Source organism: Oncorhynchus mykiss, chromosome 6, assembly GCF_057628025.1.
Source record: "Oncorhynchus mykiss isolate SJ-2025 chromosome 6, ASM5762802v1, whole genome shotgun sequence".
Classification (NCBI taxonomy): Eukaryota; Metazoa; Chordata; class Actinopteri; order Salmoniformes; family Salmonidae; genus Oncorhynchus; species Oncorhynchus mykiss.
In genome coordinates this window covers 34,636,838-34,653,985 of record NC_143027.1, presented here as the reverse complement: position 1 = coordinate 34,653,985, position 17,148 = coordinate 34,636,838, and the positions used below count along the sequence as shown (strand labels likewise).

Below are 17,148 nucleotides of genomic sequence, written 5' to 3'. Positions count from 1 at the left end.
CATTAATATTATTCAAGATCCTGTTACCCTGCTGTACCTGTTTATCCTCTCACTGCAGTTTTGCCGCCCTGACTCTGGCTCTTGATCCACATCTCACCACCCTGCTACCCTATTCTGGACCACACCACCACTCCCTTGGATTCCCCTCCGGACCTGTTTACACTGTCCCAACCCAGCACACTCCAACCTCAGCCTCCACATCTGGTTTCCTACAACTCATCCAAGCTTCCCCGGATCTGCACTCCGTATCTCCCTGTGTTACAATAAATAACTAGCATGAACTAACATTCATCTCTGTTTCCTCATCTGAGTCTGCTCTTGGGTTCCCCTTTGCTGCTCTGCTTAACAAACAGCAGTTAAGCATCGCTCATCATGTCACCAGAATAAGACCCTCTATATTTATTGGAAAGCATCATCAAGCTCATCACCGTGCACTTTCAACACCCTGTGAAGTTCACCATAAATTATTTAATCTGTAGCCTATTAAACTGCAGTCGTAGTGGGAGGACCACATACCATCTCATCGCCTGACTCCAAATTGACTTCGATATGACTTCGACATGATTGTTATTATATATATATTTGCACATTAAGGCGTGTGCAGACACAAAAAGACCCCACCATGTCAAACAAAATAATTAGGCCAGTAGGCTAATTACACCAAAACTTCTTGTTTCCATCAAAGTTGTTGTGACTCGCATTAAAACTGTGGATGGAAACGTGGTTTGTGAAGGCTTCTTGTTTTAAAGTGTAAGATAAGGCTTGTTTTAAGTGTGAAACAGCTGGCAGAGCTTTTAAATCTATGGGTATTAAATAGTTTATGACCACATACATGTCTGAGTGACTGTGGAATATACGTGCATTCTGGCAGAAACCCATTTTTGATTTTAAACCAAGTGCTGCTTTATTTACAAAGTGATGAAAGAAATATACTCTCATTTCTCCAGGTACATTTTGGAGAATAACGTTCACAAAGCAGTTGTAGAAGGGTATGTCAATGAATGCCGTCGACACTAGACACTTAAATAACAAGGAATCATATGACAAAATATAGTGCAAGCCAGGAATATATCTGTTTGCAATAATAATTAACAAGTATTTTCCGAAAACCGAGGTAGAGAAAAGCACACACTGCTTCAACTATACAATTTTTTTTTACACAGATTACAACAGAACAGAGTTGTTGTGAATAAACCAAGTTGATGCAGAGTTCATAAAAGTTTTGACCACATCCTGCTATGAAAGAGAGCAGAAGTAGCAACACCTGCTGCTTCAGGCATTAGCGATAAAGACTTTGATGGGTGGACTCATTCCTTGTTGGGAGAATCTCATCAGCACAATGAGTGCCTTTCCTTAATGGATCATAGTTGAACAATTTTGTTATAACACAATCAAATCAGTAGGGAAAATCTGTCTGTTTCGTGCAGCCAACCAACTGTTTGTGTGTTGTGAAAACTGAACTTGGAGAAAATTATTAAGATCTGTCATTACCCGCTGGGCACAGACGTCAATTCAATGTCTACTCCACGTTGGTTCAACATCATTTAATTAGAATGGCGTGGAAACAATGTTGATTCAACCAGTGTGTGCCCAGTGGGCACCTTCTACATGTTTTACATGTGTGCTAGGGTGAAGTGAAGTATGAACCACTGTGCTGCTGAGCTATGTCAAACTGACTATGCACAACATTCTGGTCTTCCATGGATAATGCATAGCATGTTAGACAGATGTGAGCTTCAAGCAGAATCCACTGAACAATGAATGCCAAATGAAATGGTGAGGATTCCTGTGGATTTTGTAAATGGGCATTTCTCAAAGATGTATGTAGTTTGTTCCAGAACATTCTCCAACTCTAACCATTAGGCCTACTTGTTGTACCACCTCTCTAACATCTTCCCCATTAAATCACGTCAAATCATAGGCTTGTTATCCCTACCACCCTCAAGTGCTTTGTGGTAACATTACAAGATTAACTTTTGTTTGTTAGCCTTCATTCACATTACGATTTATATTCCAAAGGAATTCAAAGGCATGTCTGAAAATAAACTGACAATGGATGCTTTCTGTTTTGCAGTGTTTTTGTTGGTGAACATTAAACACTTGCCTGCCTCCAAAAAATAATAGATTCACATGTTCCTATACAGACCACTTTCAATTGTTCACCATCATCACCTACTAGACGACAGATAAGTTGAACTGGAAACAGTTACATAGATACAGATTCCGTGACCTTCACTGGTTTAAGTCAACAGCCAATGGCACCCCTTGCGCAAGCATTAATTTAGCAAATGTCATTGTGCAGAAATCCATTTGCAGCCCATGCTTTTAATGACCTAGAATTATCGCCAGGGTCCGCATGTGATTTCCCAAGTCAATGCATCATCTTCCTGACATGAATATGAAGTCAGGACTGAATTGTAGCATATGCACAAAGCCAGTGTCAACTTGAATAGGCCGTCAAATACGGTCTATGGTTTTGTGTCCCAAAATAGAATGACTGTGTGTGTCAGACAGACACAGACCTAAGTGATGGCCTTGTCTCTGTGTCTCTACAGCGTGTTAGAGAGGTATTAACAGTCTGTCTCTGTCTTTATCTACAGCCACAGGTCACAGGTCATCCCTCAGCCTCTATTATACAATCACAAAGAGTAGCAGCCAGTAGTCTTTACAATGAGGACAGGATTAGAAATTCCTTGGATGCTTCTGGGGCCCCAAACTCTCCTAGTCATTGTCCTCTTCCTCCTACACCTTAAGGGCCTCGTGCACACCTACGGCGGACAGGCGTCGGTTGATGTTGCGGTAGCGGCATCGCAGCAGATCCTTGTAGGTGGAGCGCAGATCCCGGTTAAAGAAGGCGTAGATGAAGGGGTTCATGAGGGAGTTGGCGTAGCCCAGCCAGAGGAGGAACCTCTCCAGCCAGATGGGCACACAGCTGCACTCCACTCCGCAGATGAAGGGCCTGGCCGTGGACAGGATGAAGAAGGGCAGCCAGCAGATGGAGAACACGCCCACGATCACCCCCAGCGTGGTGGCAGCCTTCTGCTCCCTTTTGAAGATGGAGATGTTGCGGCGCTCGCGGGTCAGCAGACGGGACAGCACCGCACACTCCTCGGCCACGCCCTGCGGCTTCAGGCCTTGCATCCTCAGTGCCTCGCTTGCCACCGTCTCCAGCCGCTCGCGCCGGGTGAAGTCGGTGAAGCGGTGCTTGAGGCCGCTCTTGCGGGCGGCCCTGAAAATCTTGTAGTACATGAAGAGCATGACGAGCATGGGGATGTAGAAGGCCACAGCCGTGGAGTAGATGGTGTAACCAAAGTCCTGGCTGATGAGGCACACGCCGCCCGCGTGGACGTTCTTGGCCCAGCCGCAGAAGGGTGGCAGGGTGATGGAGGCGGACACCAGCCACACCCCCAGGATCATCTTGGCCATCAGCTGGCCGTTCTGCCTGGCTGGGTATGTGAGGGGGCGGGTGATCCCCAGATACCTGAGAGAGAAGAAACACAAATAATTTAACCAGATTAACTTTATTATCCCATTTAGAAATGCAAGCAGGCTACATACAATGCAAAACATAAAGACACTAGGGCAGCAGGATAAGGAGTACTATACTCTGAAATTAGTACAATGAATCTCCTGCCTGTTTTTGCAATTGTTTGAGTCTCCTGTATCATCTGCTTGTTTTACAAAGTTTTGTCCCCTCTGAGAAAACACTACAGCACTGCTTGCTTATCATTACCTTGAGCAACAAAAGAGCAGCCTCCCGCCCTAAATACATCAAGGCTGCTCGTAGTCTTAGCCTTGTACAGTACATCAAAGAGTTTATTATTCATTTCAAAGAAAAAAACACTCTCTTTAATGTGATGGTCAAGTGTAAGCTCCATCATCTTTTTAAGAGCCATTGACTCCTTACCCTTCTGTAAAGAGGCTTAAAGGAATCTACAGAACTACTGTTCCGGTCATAAGAGCAGCTCTTGGGGTACAATGTACTGACAACACTGTACTGACTTTAGGGAATTCAAATGTATAGTGTACTGTACGGCTTAAAAGGCTTAAAAAACAAATCCCATCGGATCACGGTTGTAAAAGGCTTCGGCCAATGGTGTAAAGTACTTAAGTAGAAATACTTTAAAGTACTACTTAAGTAGTTTTTTAGGGTATCTGTACTTTACTATTTATGTCTTTTACTTTTACTTCACTACATTCCTGAAGGAATAATGTACTTTACTCCATACATTTTCCCTGACACCAAAAAGTACTCGTTACGTTTTGAATACTTAGCAAGACAGGAAAAGTGTCTAATTCATGCACTTAAAGATAAAATCCCTGGTCATCCCTACTGCATCTGATCTAGCAGACTCATTAAACACACATGCTTTGTTTGCAAATTATGTCTGAGTGTTGGAGTGTGCCTCTGGCTATCTGTAAATGTTAAAAACAAGAAGATGGCACCATCTGGTTTGCTTAATATTAGGAATTTGAAATAATTTATACTTTCACTTTTGGTATATTTTAGCAATTACATTTACTTTTGATACTTAAGTATATTTAAAACCAAATACTTTTTTACTTTTACTCTAGTAGGATTTTACTGGGTGACTTTCACTTTTACTTGAGTCTTTTTCTATTTTACTTCACTTTTACTTAAGTATGACAATTGGGTACTTTTTCCACCACTGGCTTTGGAATTAAAAAAATGTAAGACCTAAACTTCTAAAATGTGATGTTTCGTGGACAATTATCCTTCGCACAAACCGGAGGGGTACAATATCTGAGCGTTAGGTTACAGGCCGGTTATCTACTCTCAATAGACAGTAGTGATTGACATTGACTGAGAATGGACTCCATGTTTCCTAGAAGTCTTCCAAAAAAGAAGGAAAGAGACAGCAACACCAAATATGGTTGTGTGTGTCATAACCTGGTTACACAACGCCACAGTCATGCCACCACCACTCCACTCACTCCCCCACCTCAACTCTGACTAATGCAAAAAAAAACACTGGTTTTAAACTCTCTCTCTTTCAGTCAGTCCCAGTGCATGTACACAGCTGTGGTAAGACTGAATGAGTTTTTAATATATCCGGGGGTAGCCCATGTTAAATGGATACATGATGTAGGCCACAGTATAACAGGATAGATATACAGTTGAAGTAGGAAGTTTATATACTCTTAGGTTGGAGTCATTAAAACTTGTTTTTCAACCACTCCACAAATTTCTTGTTAACAAACTATAGTTTTGGCAAGTCGCTTAGGACACCTACTATGTGCATGACACAAGTCATTTTTCCAACAATTGTTTACAGACAGATTATTTGACTTATAATTCACTGTATCACAATTCCAGTGGGTCAGAAGTTTACATACACTAAGTTGACTGTGCCTCTCTGGGATAGGCGGGACGCTTGCGTCCCACTTGGCCAATAGCCAGGGAAAATGCAGAGCGCCAAATTCAAATAAACTACTATAAAAATCTAACTTTCATTAAGTCACACATGTAAGATACCAAATTAAAGCTACACTCGTTGTGAATCCAGCCAACATGTCAGATTTCAAAAAGGCTTTTCGGCGAAAGCATAAGATGCTATTATCTGATGATAGCACAACAGTAAACAAAGAGAGAGGTGCATATTTCAACCCTGCAGGCGTGACACAAAACGCAGAAATAAAATATAAATCATGCCTTACCTTTGACGAGCTTCTTTTTTGGCACTCCAATATGTCCCATAAACATCACAAATGGTCCTTTTTTCCCCGATTAATTCCGTCGATATATATCCAAAATGTCCATTTATTTGGCGCGTTTGATCAAGAAAAACACAGCTTCCAATTTGCGCAACGTCACTACAAAATATCTTAAAAGTTACCTGTAAATTTTGCCAAAACATTTCAAACTACTTTTGTCATACAACTATAGGTATTTTTAAACGTTAATAATCGATCAAATTGAAGACGGAACTATCTGTGTTCAATACAGGAAGACAACAAACTGACGCTACTTTTCGAGCCATGCGCCACTCAAAAAGTACACATGATGTGACACTCATTCAAAGGAATAACCTCAACCAATTTCTAAAGACTGGTGACATCCAGTGGAAGCGGTAGGAACTGCAAACAATTCCCTTAGAAATCTGGTTTCCCAATGAAAAACAAATTGAATAGACAGTGACCTCAAAAAAATAATATCTAAATGGTTTGTCCTCTGGGTTTTGCCTGCTACATAAGTTCTATTATACTCACAGACATGATTTAAACAGTTTTAGAAACTTCAGAGTGTTTTCTATCTAAATCTACTAATAATATGCATATTTTATATTCTCCGGATGAGTAGCAGGAAGTTGAATTTGGGCACGCTATTTATCCAAAAGTGAAAATGCTACCCCCTATCCCGAAGAAGTTTTAAACAGCTTGGAAAATTCCAGAAAATGATAGCGTTAGAAGTGTCTGATAGGCTAACTGACATAATTTGCGTCAATTGGAGGTGTACCTGTGGATGTATTTAGAGGCCTACCTTCAAACGCAGTGCCTCTTTGCTTGACATCATGGGAAAATCAAAAGAAATCAGCCAAGACCTCAGAAAAAAATGTTGTAGACCTCCACAAGTCTGGTTCATCCTTGGGCAATTTTCAAACACCTGAAGGTACCACGTTCATCTGTACAAACAATAGTACACAAGTATAAACACCATGGGACCAGGCGGCCGTCATACCGCTCAGGAAGAAGACGCGTTCTGTTTCCTAGAGATGAATGTACTTCGTGCGAAAAGTGCAAATCAATCCCAGAACAACAGCAAAGGGCCTTGTGAAGATGCTGGAGGAAACCGGTACACAAATATCTATACCCACAGTAAAATGAGTTCTATAACCTGAAAGCGCGCTCAGGAAGGAAGAAGCCACTGCTGCAAAACCAGCATAAAAAAGCCAGACGACGGTTTGCAACAGCACATGGGGACAAAGATCGTACTTTTTGGAGAAATGTCCTCTGGTCTGATTAAACAAAAATAGAACTGTTTGGCAATAATGATCATCGTTATGTTTGGAGGAAAAAGGGGAAGGCTTGCAAGCCGAAGAACACCATGCCAATCGTGAAGCACGGGGGTTGCAGCATAATGTTGTGGATGTGCTTTGCTGCAGGAGGGACTGGTGCACTTCACAAAATAAATGGCATCATGAGGAAGGGAAAGTATGTAGATATATTGAAGCAACATCTCAAGACATCAGTCAGGAAGTTAAAGCTTGGTTGCAAATGGGTCTTCCAAATGGGCAATGACCCCAAGCACACTTCCAAAGTTGTGGGTAAATGGGTTAAGGACAACAAAGTCAAGGTATTGGAGTGGCCATCACAAAGCCCTGACCTCAATCCCATAGAAGATTTGTGGGCAGAACTGAAAAAGAGTGTGCGAGCAAGGAGGCCTACAAACCTGATTCAGTTACACCAGCTCTGTCAGCAGGAATAGGCCAAAATTCACCCAACCTATTGTGGGAAGCTTGTGGGAGGCTACCCAAATGTTTGACCCAAGTTAAACAATTTAAAGGCAATGCTGCCAAATACTAATTGAGTGTATGTAAACTTCTGACCCACTGGGACTGTGATGAAAGAAATAAAAGATGAAATAAATAATTCTCTCTACTATTATTCTGACATTTCACATTCTTAAAATAAAGTGGTGATCCTAACAGACCTAAGACGGGGAATTTCTACTAGGATTAAATGTCAGGAATTGTGAAAAACTGAGTTTAAATGCATTTGGCTAGGGTGTATGTAAACATATGACTTAAACTGTCCTAGGTTATCCTCCGAGGAAATTCAGAAAAAAACATAATGCCTCTCTCTGTGCCATAAATGTTTTATTAAACAACACGAATATCTGTGGGAAAAGTAAAACACATGAGTGATTCTGTATCAGTGCCTCATACTGCTTGGCCTTTCCATGATAACGGACGTTTTAGGAACCAATCGTAATTTGGACACTAATATCGCCATCTTTGCCCCTATAGAATTAGACTGATTTACATATGCTGGAATGCAATTATTTTATACTTTTGTCAGTCAAACTCCTTGATATAGTGACTCATGAAACATATGTAGCAGACATGAGTCAGTCATGGTTACGTGATGCCCCACCTGCGAACTTCAACACCTGTGTCTGCCTTCAGCCCAAGAGGGAATATCCTCTCAATCTAACTGTGTAAGATGTTGGTTGTTCTTGTGGGTGATCCCACCTGTAACACAATCTCAAGCTTTCTGTTTTAGGCAAAGGAAAGATACCTAGTCAGTTGTACAACTGAATGCTTTCAACTGAAATGTGTCTTCCACATTTAACCCAACATCCATGTCTTCGGCACCCGGCGAACAGTGGGTTAACTGCCTTGCTCAGGGGCAGAACTACAGATTTTTATCTTCTCAGCTCAGGGATTCAATCCAGCAATCTTTCAGTTACTGGCCCAACGCTCTAACAACTTGGCTACCTGCTTTTACATGATCTGAATGTTTTTTGTAAATCGAGATTTGCTATCCCATCATGCATTTCCAGTGTCACCACAAAAAACACATGAGGGAAACAGTCCAGTCCAACATCAAGGTGATCATGAATGTGTCACCACAGATGTCTATTAGTTATTATCACCTCCCCAGAATACACAAAGTGGAAACAGGTGAATCACACTGGTTGCAACCTATTCCCTTCACAGTGCACTACTTTTGAACATAGCCCTATGGGCCCTGATTAAAAATAGTGCACTTTATAGGTAATAGGGTGCGATTTGGGATGCACCCCCTGATAGAATGTCACCACTTATCACTGAGCCAGATAGAGACAGAAGAGGGACAGCTCTTATCAAATGTAGTTGAGCTCTTCTTTTTTTGTTGCTTTTTTTTGCAGATGGATTAGGGCCTATCCACAGTTGTTGTGTTCCTGAGCCCTAGGGGATTACAATGCCCTAGACAAACAGAGTGGCTAAGCTAATGGAGAGTTCCATTACTTCTGCTAGGCTAGTGAAGCACAGTAAAGTGGAACTATTTTCTACACACATGCAGAATGGAAGGGCCTGGATGCACATCATGGTTGTAGTGGCTGTCACTCACCTCCAGGAGCCAGGAGCACCACTCAAGCCTTTTATGTCTGAGATAGGAAACATGGTGAAATATTTAACTGGGCTGGAGTGGCTCATTTGGAATGGCTTCCCTCTTAAAAAAGCAGCGCACTAAAAAATAAATATAGTCGGCTGGATAGTTTTTAGGCCTACATAGAGTGTCTTTCTAAGAATAAGAGTAGAATTCTGTAACTTTCTAATACATTGGGTTTATCTTAAAGGGAGGATTTCAGTATACACAAAATAATTGGATTGAGTTTTTCAAATGTCGTTCTGCTTTAGTAAAAATATCAGACGTCATGTGCATCTGCAATAACCACGTCCTATATTTGTACAGATGAGAGAGCAGTGGATTTGAACAAAACGCACATGTGCAGCCAGGGCTGATGCTAATCTGAAAAGAAGTTCATTTTTCTCCGAACGCGGGAACTGTCATGTTGCTGTTTTTCCTACACCGTTCAGTACATTTGCTGCTTGCTTCATGGTTTGTTTGCTAAATATAAAGAAAATGTCAGTGCCAGGGAAAACTTGAATGCACAGAAAAACAGCAACTTCAGCACATCTTCATACTGAATAGCTCTGTATTAAAGTATGCTGCCATTGCTTTACAAGTCCTCCTACATCTCATTGACAACACTACCTTGTTGCAGATCTCAAGAGAAAGGGGTTGACTTCTAACGACTCTCACAAATGTGCCTGTATAATGACATCAGTGACCTAATAACTCCTATCTTAAGTTAGCAAAAAAGAGAAAGGCCTTTTAATTGGGCTTTCTCCCATTAACGCCTGCCCCTCTTAGTATGTGTATGGACACTTGACTGACCCTGGCTGTCTTGCCCATCGCTGGCCAGGTCAAGGTTCAAATGAGTGAACGGAGAGGTCAGTTAGGAGCAGTAAGTGCCTATATAAACTGGCCTTGTCTCTTACACACTGACTGAGTCACCCCTGGACGGTTTTATCTATTTATTTTTTCAAATACTTTGAGAATTTGATTGAGAATGCAGATTGAGAGAATGATCAAGAGCCAGATGGGTGGTGTTGGGACCCTTCTGTGACGATTCCATTGGTTCCAATAGGCAATGTTCAATCAAGCACAGATGAAGTATTTTTAAATAAATAAATACTACACATGTGCTTCGGCTTCCATACCATTGTTCCCTACCCTGTGACACTATTGGATTCTTAACTTTTTTTATGACCATGTGTGTTGACATTTTTTTTACTTTTACCTTGCAGGTGCTGAAACATACCAGCCAGTCTTAAGCATAAAATCATCTGTAGACCTAATATTTGTCTGACCTGTGCCTCATCGACTCTTTCCACTTTACAAGTGGAGGATGTTTGAGCAGTAACCCTTGCCCCTGAAACCTCTTGAGCACAAAATATCCTGAAATGTTAGATTTTCTCTCTGTTGTCTCTCTTGCTTCCTTCCTCACACCAACCAGCCTGTTCAGTGGCTGGTACAGTGTATTGGTCAATAAAACGTTGATGTTTTATGGCCCAGTGGATCATTACAGGCCTCAGAAACCACCTGCACCACTGGAGTTTATAGAGTTTCCCACAGATAAAGATAATAGCCGGCTATTACTGTCAAAACGATAAATGTCTAATGGGCGCACTAATACAGTGCACAGCTGGTCTGTCACTTTACATATGAGAGCAGGTGTGTATGTCAAATTTAATTATAGTGTGTGTGTATATGAGTTTGTGATTAGATAATAAGCTCTATCGTTTCCTCTGGATACTGCGGGTAATTATACCTAAAAAAAAAAAACAATTATAGAACCGAACTCATTTAGTGAGGGTCCTAAAATGGTCACTCAAATATTCATGAATGTGTCAACTCTTTCTTCATTATCATACAACGACATCTATCGATGGAAGCTGAATATGTATGCTTTAACTAGTCCATGGCTTCAATCCAATCATGGTGGTCCATGCTTGCTTTACCCTTTATTCTGTGCAATCTACATCGTACTGTTAATTACGCAATGTGCTACAGTTGAAGTCGGAAGTTTACATATACCTTAGCCAAATACATTTAAACTCAGTTTTTTGCAATTCCTGACATTTAATCCTAGTAAAAATTCACTGTCTTAGGGCAGTATTTTATGAATGTGTATATACTGTATATACAGTTGAAGTCGGAAGTTTACATACACTTAGGTTGGAGTCATTAAAACTCGTTTTTCAACCACTCCACAAATTTCGTGTTAACAAACTATAGTTTTGGCAAGTCGATTAGGACATCTACTTTGTGCATGACACAAGTAATTTTTCCAACAATTGTTTACCGACAGATTATTTCACTTATAAATCACTGTATAACAATTCCAGTGGGTCAGAAGTTAACATACACTAAGTTGACTGTGCTTTTAAACAGCTTGGAAAATTCCAGAAAATTATGTAATGGCTTTAGAAGCTTCTGATAGGCTAATTGACATCATTTGAGTCAATTGGAGGTGTACCTGTGGGTGTATTTCAAGGCCCACCTTCCAACTCAGTGCCTCTTTGCTTGACATCATGGGAAAATCAAAAGCAATCAGCCAGAAATTGTAGACCTCCACAAATCTGGTTCATCCTTGGGAGCAATTTCCAAACGCCTGGAGGTTCCACGTTCATCTGTACAAACAATAGTACACAAATATAAACACCATGGGACCACGCAGCCGTCATTGGAAGGAGACGCATTCTGTCTCCTAGAGATGAAAGTACTTTGTGGCGAAAAGTGCAAATCAATCTCAAAACAACAGCAAAAGATCTTAAAAATGAGTCCTATATCAACATAACCTGAAAGCCCACTCAGCAAGGAAGAAGCCACTGCTCCAAAACTGCCATAAAAACACCAGACTACGGTTTGCAACTGCACATGGGGACAAAGATAGTACTTTTTGGAGAAATGTCCTCTGGTCTGATGAAACAAAAATAGAACTGTTTGGCCATAGTGACCATCGTTATGTTTGGAGGAAAAAGGGGGAGGCTTGCAATCCGAAGAACACCATCCCAACCGTGAAGCACGGGGTTGGCAGCATCATGTTTTGGGGGTGCTTTGCTGCAGGAGGGACTGGTGCACTTCACAAAATAAATGGCATCATGAGGAAGGGAAAAGTATGTAGATATATTGAAGCAACATCTCAAGACATCAGTCAGGAAGTTAAAGCTTGGTTGCAAATGGGTCTTCCAAATGGGCAATGACCCCAAGCACACTTCCAAAGTTGTGGGTAAATGGGTTAAGGACAACAAAGTCAAGGTATTGGAGTGGCCATCACAAAGCCCTGACCTCAATCCCATAGAAGATTTGTGGGCAGAACTGAAAAAGAGTGTGCGAGCAAGGAGGCCTACAAACCTGATTCAGTTACACCAGCTCTGTCAGGAGGAATGGACCAAAATTCACCCAACTTATTGTGGGAAGCTTGTGGAAGGCTACCCAAAACATTTGTCCCAAGTTAAACAATTTAAAGGCAATGCTACCAAATACTATTTGAGTGTATGTAAACTTCTGACCCACTGGGACTGTGATGAAAGAAATAAAAGCTGAAATAAATCATTCTCTCTACTATTATTCTGACATTTCACATTCTTAAAATAAAGTGGTGATCCTAACTGACCTGAGACAGGGAATTTTTACTAGGATTAAATGTCAGGAATTGTGAAAAACTTAGTTTAAACGTATTTGGCTAAGGTGTATGTAAACTTCCGACTTCAACTGTAGCTGTGTCAAATGGAACCTCTTAATGGAATGGGATCTGCATTGCAACCTCTAAGTGGGACCATAAACACTTCTACTAAAACCCTAACAGCACTTTGAAGGTCAACATCGTAAAAATACAGTGAGAGAGAGAGAGAGAGAGAGAGAGAGAGAGAGAGAGAGAGAGAGAGAGAGAGAGAGAGAGAGAGAATTCAGATTTCCTTCAAAGAACTGTAAGACGGAGGCATCAGTTTTTCAAAACAGCCTGATCATGTGATAACATGTTTTATAGAACAGCAGAAAAGTCATCTTACAGTGGAAAGTTATGCTTTTTCCCCTCCTGTGTCCTTCACACGGCATTCTAAATATCTGCTCAGACTCTGAACATGTCTCTGTACAACTGACATTTATGGGAAATGTCTCGAGCTAGATAGCTAGGCTATAGTTGGAAAGATAAGATACATTGGTTATGTTACAGTATGTGAAAGCCTTCCCTGGAGTATATATCAATATGTCTACTGCCCTAAATTCAGCAAACAGAGAGTGATAAGTGACTAAGACATAAGGTTTTATCAATGTAGACCAACAATGTTTCAGTGTTTTTTTGTGGTGACATTCATGTTCCTACAAGGAAACAAACTTTTACTGGCAGAGGTAGACATTGGTAAGTCTTTGTTTTACTCAGAATAATCCACTTGCGTCACAGAAAAACTATGTCACAGAAAGTCCATATGCCGGTACTGTGTGTAGTTTTACCTTTGTTGCTGCAAACACAAAATAGTACTGAAAGATTAGGGCAAAAAAGAAAGATCAAATATATATATATATTATGTTTATGTTGTATATTATGTTGTATACTACAACATAACTCTCAACTATACCCATTACCAGGGATATTTTACAGTGAAAAACAATATTGTTTATCTCTTCAAACACATTTGGTGTAGCTTATGCTCATACCCTCTATCTTTTTCATTATCTTTAGAAGTTGGGACAAGTTTTAATATTGCCAGGAATTGTTATCTCTATGCTTTATATTATCATCGTAGATAAACGCCTGAAGTGTACCTTTTCAGGTGAGCAAACACAAAGTGTACTCTCACACAGTGAACATAGATTGTGACAGGCATCTATGGATAACATATAACAGATCTGCTTTCATACTACATATGTACATTTAAAGTAGCATTGATGGATTGTTTGAGGATTCATAAAATAAACTTAGCTAGGTTATTCTACATTAAGTGAAAGGGTTTTTATTTCTAGAAATGTTTCCACTCTGCTATGGCCTATTGTAAACTACTAAGTGGGTGTCAAAGTACTGACAGTCTATTGCAGCATGAAATAAGTAGCCTATTTGTTAATTGAGAGAAGATTACCTTTGCTGCCCTTGCCTTTACTCATTTTAAAAGCTACAAGAAAAACTGGTTGCATCTGTGATTCACAGGAAATTTACAACATCATAATGGTACTTTATGTTCTCTCCCTGTGTCAGTGGTGGTGATTAGGGAAGCAGGAAAATGTGGTCATATTGCAGCAACATCATAATTCTAAATGATAAGTTTTGGAATTGAGAGTGAATACTCTACACACACACACACACACACACACACACACCAAATATTCACTGCCAATCATAATTTGTGTGGAAGACTGTTAACCAACATGATAAATCTACATGTTCACAGGGATGTACTTAAACAGTGCATGCGGACTGTATTCAGACCCCTTGACTTTTTCCACATTTTGTCACATTACAGTCATATTCTAAAATAGATTAAATACAGTGCCTTGCGAAAGTATTCGGCCCCCTTGAACTTTGCGACCTTTTGCCACATTTCAGGCTTCAAACATAAAGATATATAGAACTGTATTTTTTTGTGAAGAATCAACAACAAGTGGAACGACATTTATTGGATATTTCAAACTTTTTTTGGGCGTGCAAAATTATTCAGCCCCCTTAAGTTAATACTTTGTAGCGCCACCTTTTGCTGCGGTTACAGCTGTAAGTCTCTTGGGGTATGTCTCTATCAGTTTTGCACATCGAGAGACTGACATTTTTTCCCATTCCTCCTTGCAAAACAGCTCGAGCTCAGTGAGGTTGGATGGAGAGCATTTGTGAACAGCAGTTTTCAGTTCTTCCACAGATTCTCGATTGGATTCAGGTCTGGACTTTGACTTGGCCATTCTAACACCTGGATATGTTTATTTTTGAACCATTCCATTGTAGATTTTGCTTTATGTTTTGGATCATTGTCTTGTTGGAAGACAAATCTCCGTCCCAGTCTCAGGTCTTTTGCAGACTCCATCAGGTTTTCTTCCAGAATGGTCCTGTATTTGGCTCCATCCATCTTCCCATCAATTTTAACCATCTTCCCTGTCCCTGCTGAAGAAAAGCAGGCCCAAACCATGATGCTGCCACCACCATGTTTGACAGTGGGGATGGTGTGTTCAGCTGTGTTGCTTTTACGCCAAACATAACGTTTTGCATTGTTGCCAAAAAGTTCGATTTTGGTTTCATCTGACCAGAGCACCTTCTTCCACATGTTTGGTGTGTCTCCCAGGTGGCTTGTGGCAAACTTTAAACTACACTTTTTATGGATATCTTTAAGAAATGGCTTTCTTCTTGCCACTCTTCCATAAAGGCCAGATTTGTGCAATATACGACTGATTGTTGTCCTATGGACAGAGTCTCCCACCTCAGCTGTAGATCTCTGCAGTTCATCCAGAGTGATCATGGGCCTCTTGGCTGCATCTCTGATCAGTCTTCTCCTTGTATGAGCTGAAAGTTTAGAGGGACGGCCAGGTCTTGGTAGATTTGCAGTGGTCTGATACTCCTTCCAATTCAATATTATCGCTTGCACAGTGCTCCTTGGGATGTTTAAAGCTTGGGAAATCTTTTTGTATCCAAATCCGGCTTTAAACTTCTTCACAACAGTATCTCGGACCTGCCTGGTGTGTTCCTTGTTCTTCATGATGCTCTCTGCGCTTTTAACGGACCTCTGAGACTATCACAGTGCAGGTGCATTTATACAGAGACTTGATTACACACAGGTGGATTGTATTTATCATCATTAGTCATTTAGGTCAACATTGGATCATTCAGAGATCCTCACTGAACTTCTGGAGAGAGTTTGCTGCACTGAAAGTAAAGGGGCTGAATAATTTTGCACGCCCAATTTTTCAGTTTTTGATTTGTTAAAAAAGTTTGAAATATCCAATAAATGTCGTTCCACTTCATGATTGTGTCCCACTTGTTGTTGATTCTTCACAAAAAAATACAGTTTTATATCTTTATGTTTGAAGCCTGAAATGTGGCAAAAGGTCGCAAAGTTCAAGGGGGCCAAATACTTTCGCAAGGCACTGTAAATAACAAATTCTCAGCAATCTACACACAATACCTCGTAATGACAAAGCAAAAACAGGTTTTTGGACATTTTTGCAAATTTTCAAAACAGAAATACCTTATTTACATAAGTATTCAGACACATTGCTATGAGACTCGAAATTGAGCTCAGGTGCATCCTGTTTCCATTGATCATCCTTGAGATGTTTCTACAATTTCATTGTAGTCCAACTGTGGTAAATTCAATTGATTGGACATGATTTGGAAAGGCACACACCTGTCTATATAAGGTCTCACAGTTGACAGTGCCTGCCAGAGCAAAAACCAAGCCATGAGGTTAAAGCAATTGTCCGTAGAGCTCCGAGACAGGATTGTGTCAAGGCACAGATCTGGGGAAGAGTACAAAAACATTTCGCCAGCATTGAATGTCCTCAAGAACACAGTGGCCTCCATCATTCTTAAATGGAAAAAGTTTGGAATCTGGCCAAACTGAGCAATCGGGGGGAGAAGGGCCTTGGTCAGGGAGGTGACCATGAACCCGATGGTCACTCTGACAGAGCTCTAGAGTTCCTCTGTGGAGATAGGAGAACCTTCCAGAAGGACAACAATCTCTGCAGCACACCACCAATCAGGCTTTTATGGTAGAGTGGCCAGACGGAAGCCACTCCTCAGTAAAAGTCACATGACAGCCCGCTTGGAGTTTGCCAAAAGGCACCTAAACTCTCAGACAATGAGAAACAAGATTCTCTGGTCTGATGATACCAAATTTAAACTCTAAATGCCAAGTGCCACGTCTGGAGAGAACCTGGCACCATTCCTACGGTGAAGCATGGCAGTGGCAGCATCATGCTGTGGGGATTTCTTTAGCAGCAGGGACTGGGAGACTAGTCAGGATTGAGGCAAAGATGAACGGAGCAAAGTACAGAGAGATCCTTAATGAAAACCTGCTCCAGAGCGCTCGGGACCTCAGACTGGGGGCGAAGTTTCATCTTCCAAGAGGACAATGACCCTAAGCACAAAGCCAAGACAAC

General features: G+C 40.9%; 1 protein-coding gene across 1 annotated transcript in view; it reads right to left on the bottom strand.

Annotated features, from left to right (window-relative positions):
• Positions 1 to 878: 878 nt before the first annotated feature.
• Positions 879 to 17,148, bottom strand: part of LOC110525837 (5-hydroxytryptamine receptor 7-like) — a 37,019-nt gene continuing 20,749 nt past the window's right edge. The window contains exon 2 of the mRNA XM_021606289.3: positions 879 to 3,481. Within this exon, the coding sequence (XP_021461964.1) occupies positions 2,743 to 3,481 (739 nt within the window). The 3' untranslated portion in view covers positions 879 to 2,742. The remainder of the gene's footprint in view (positions 3,482 to 17,148) is intronic.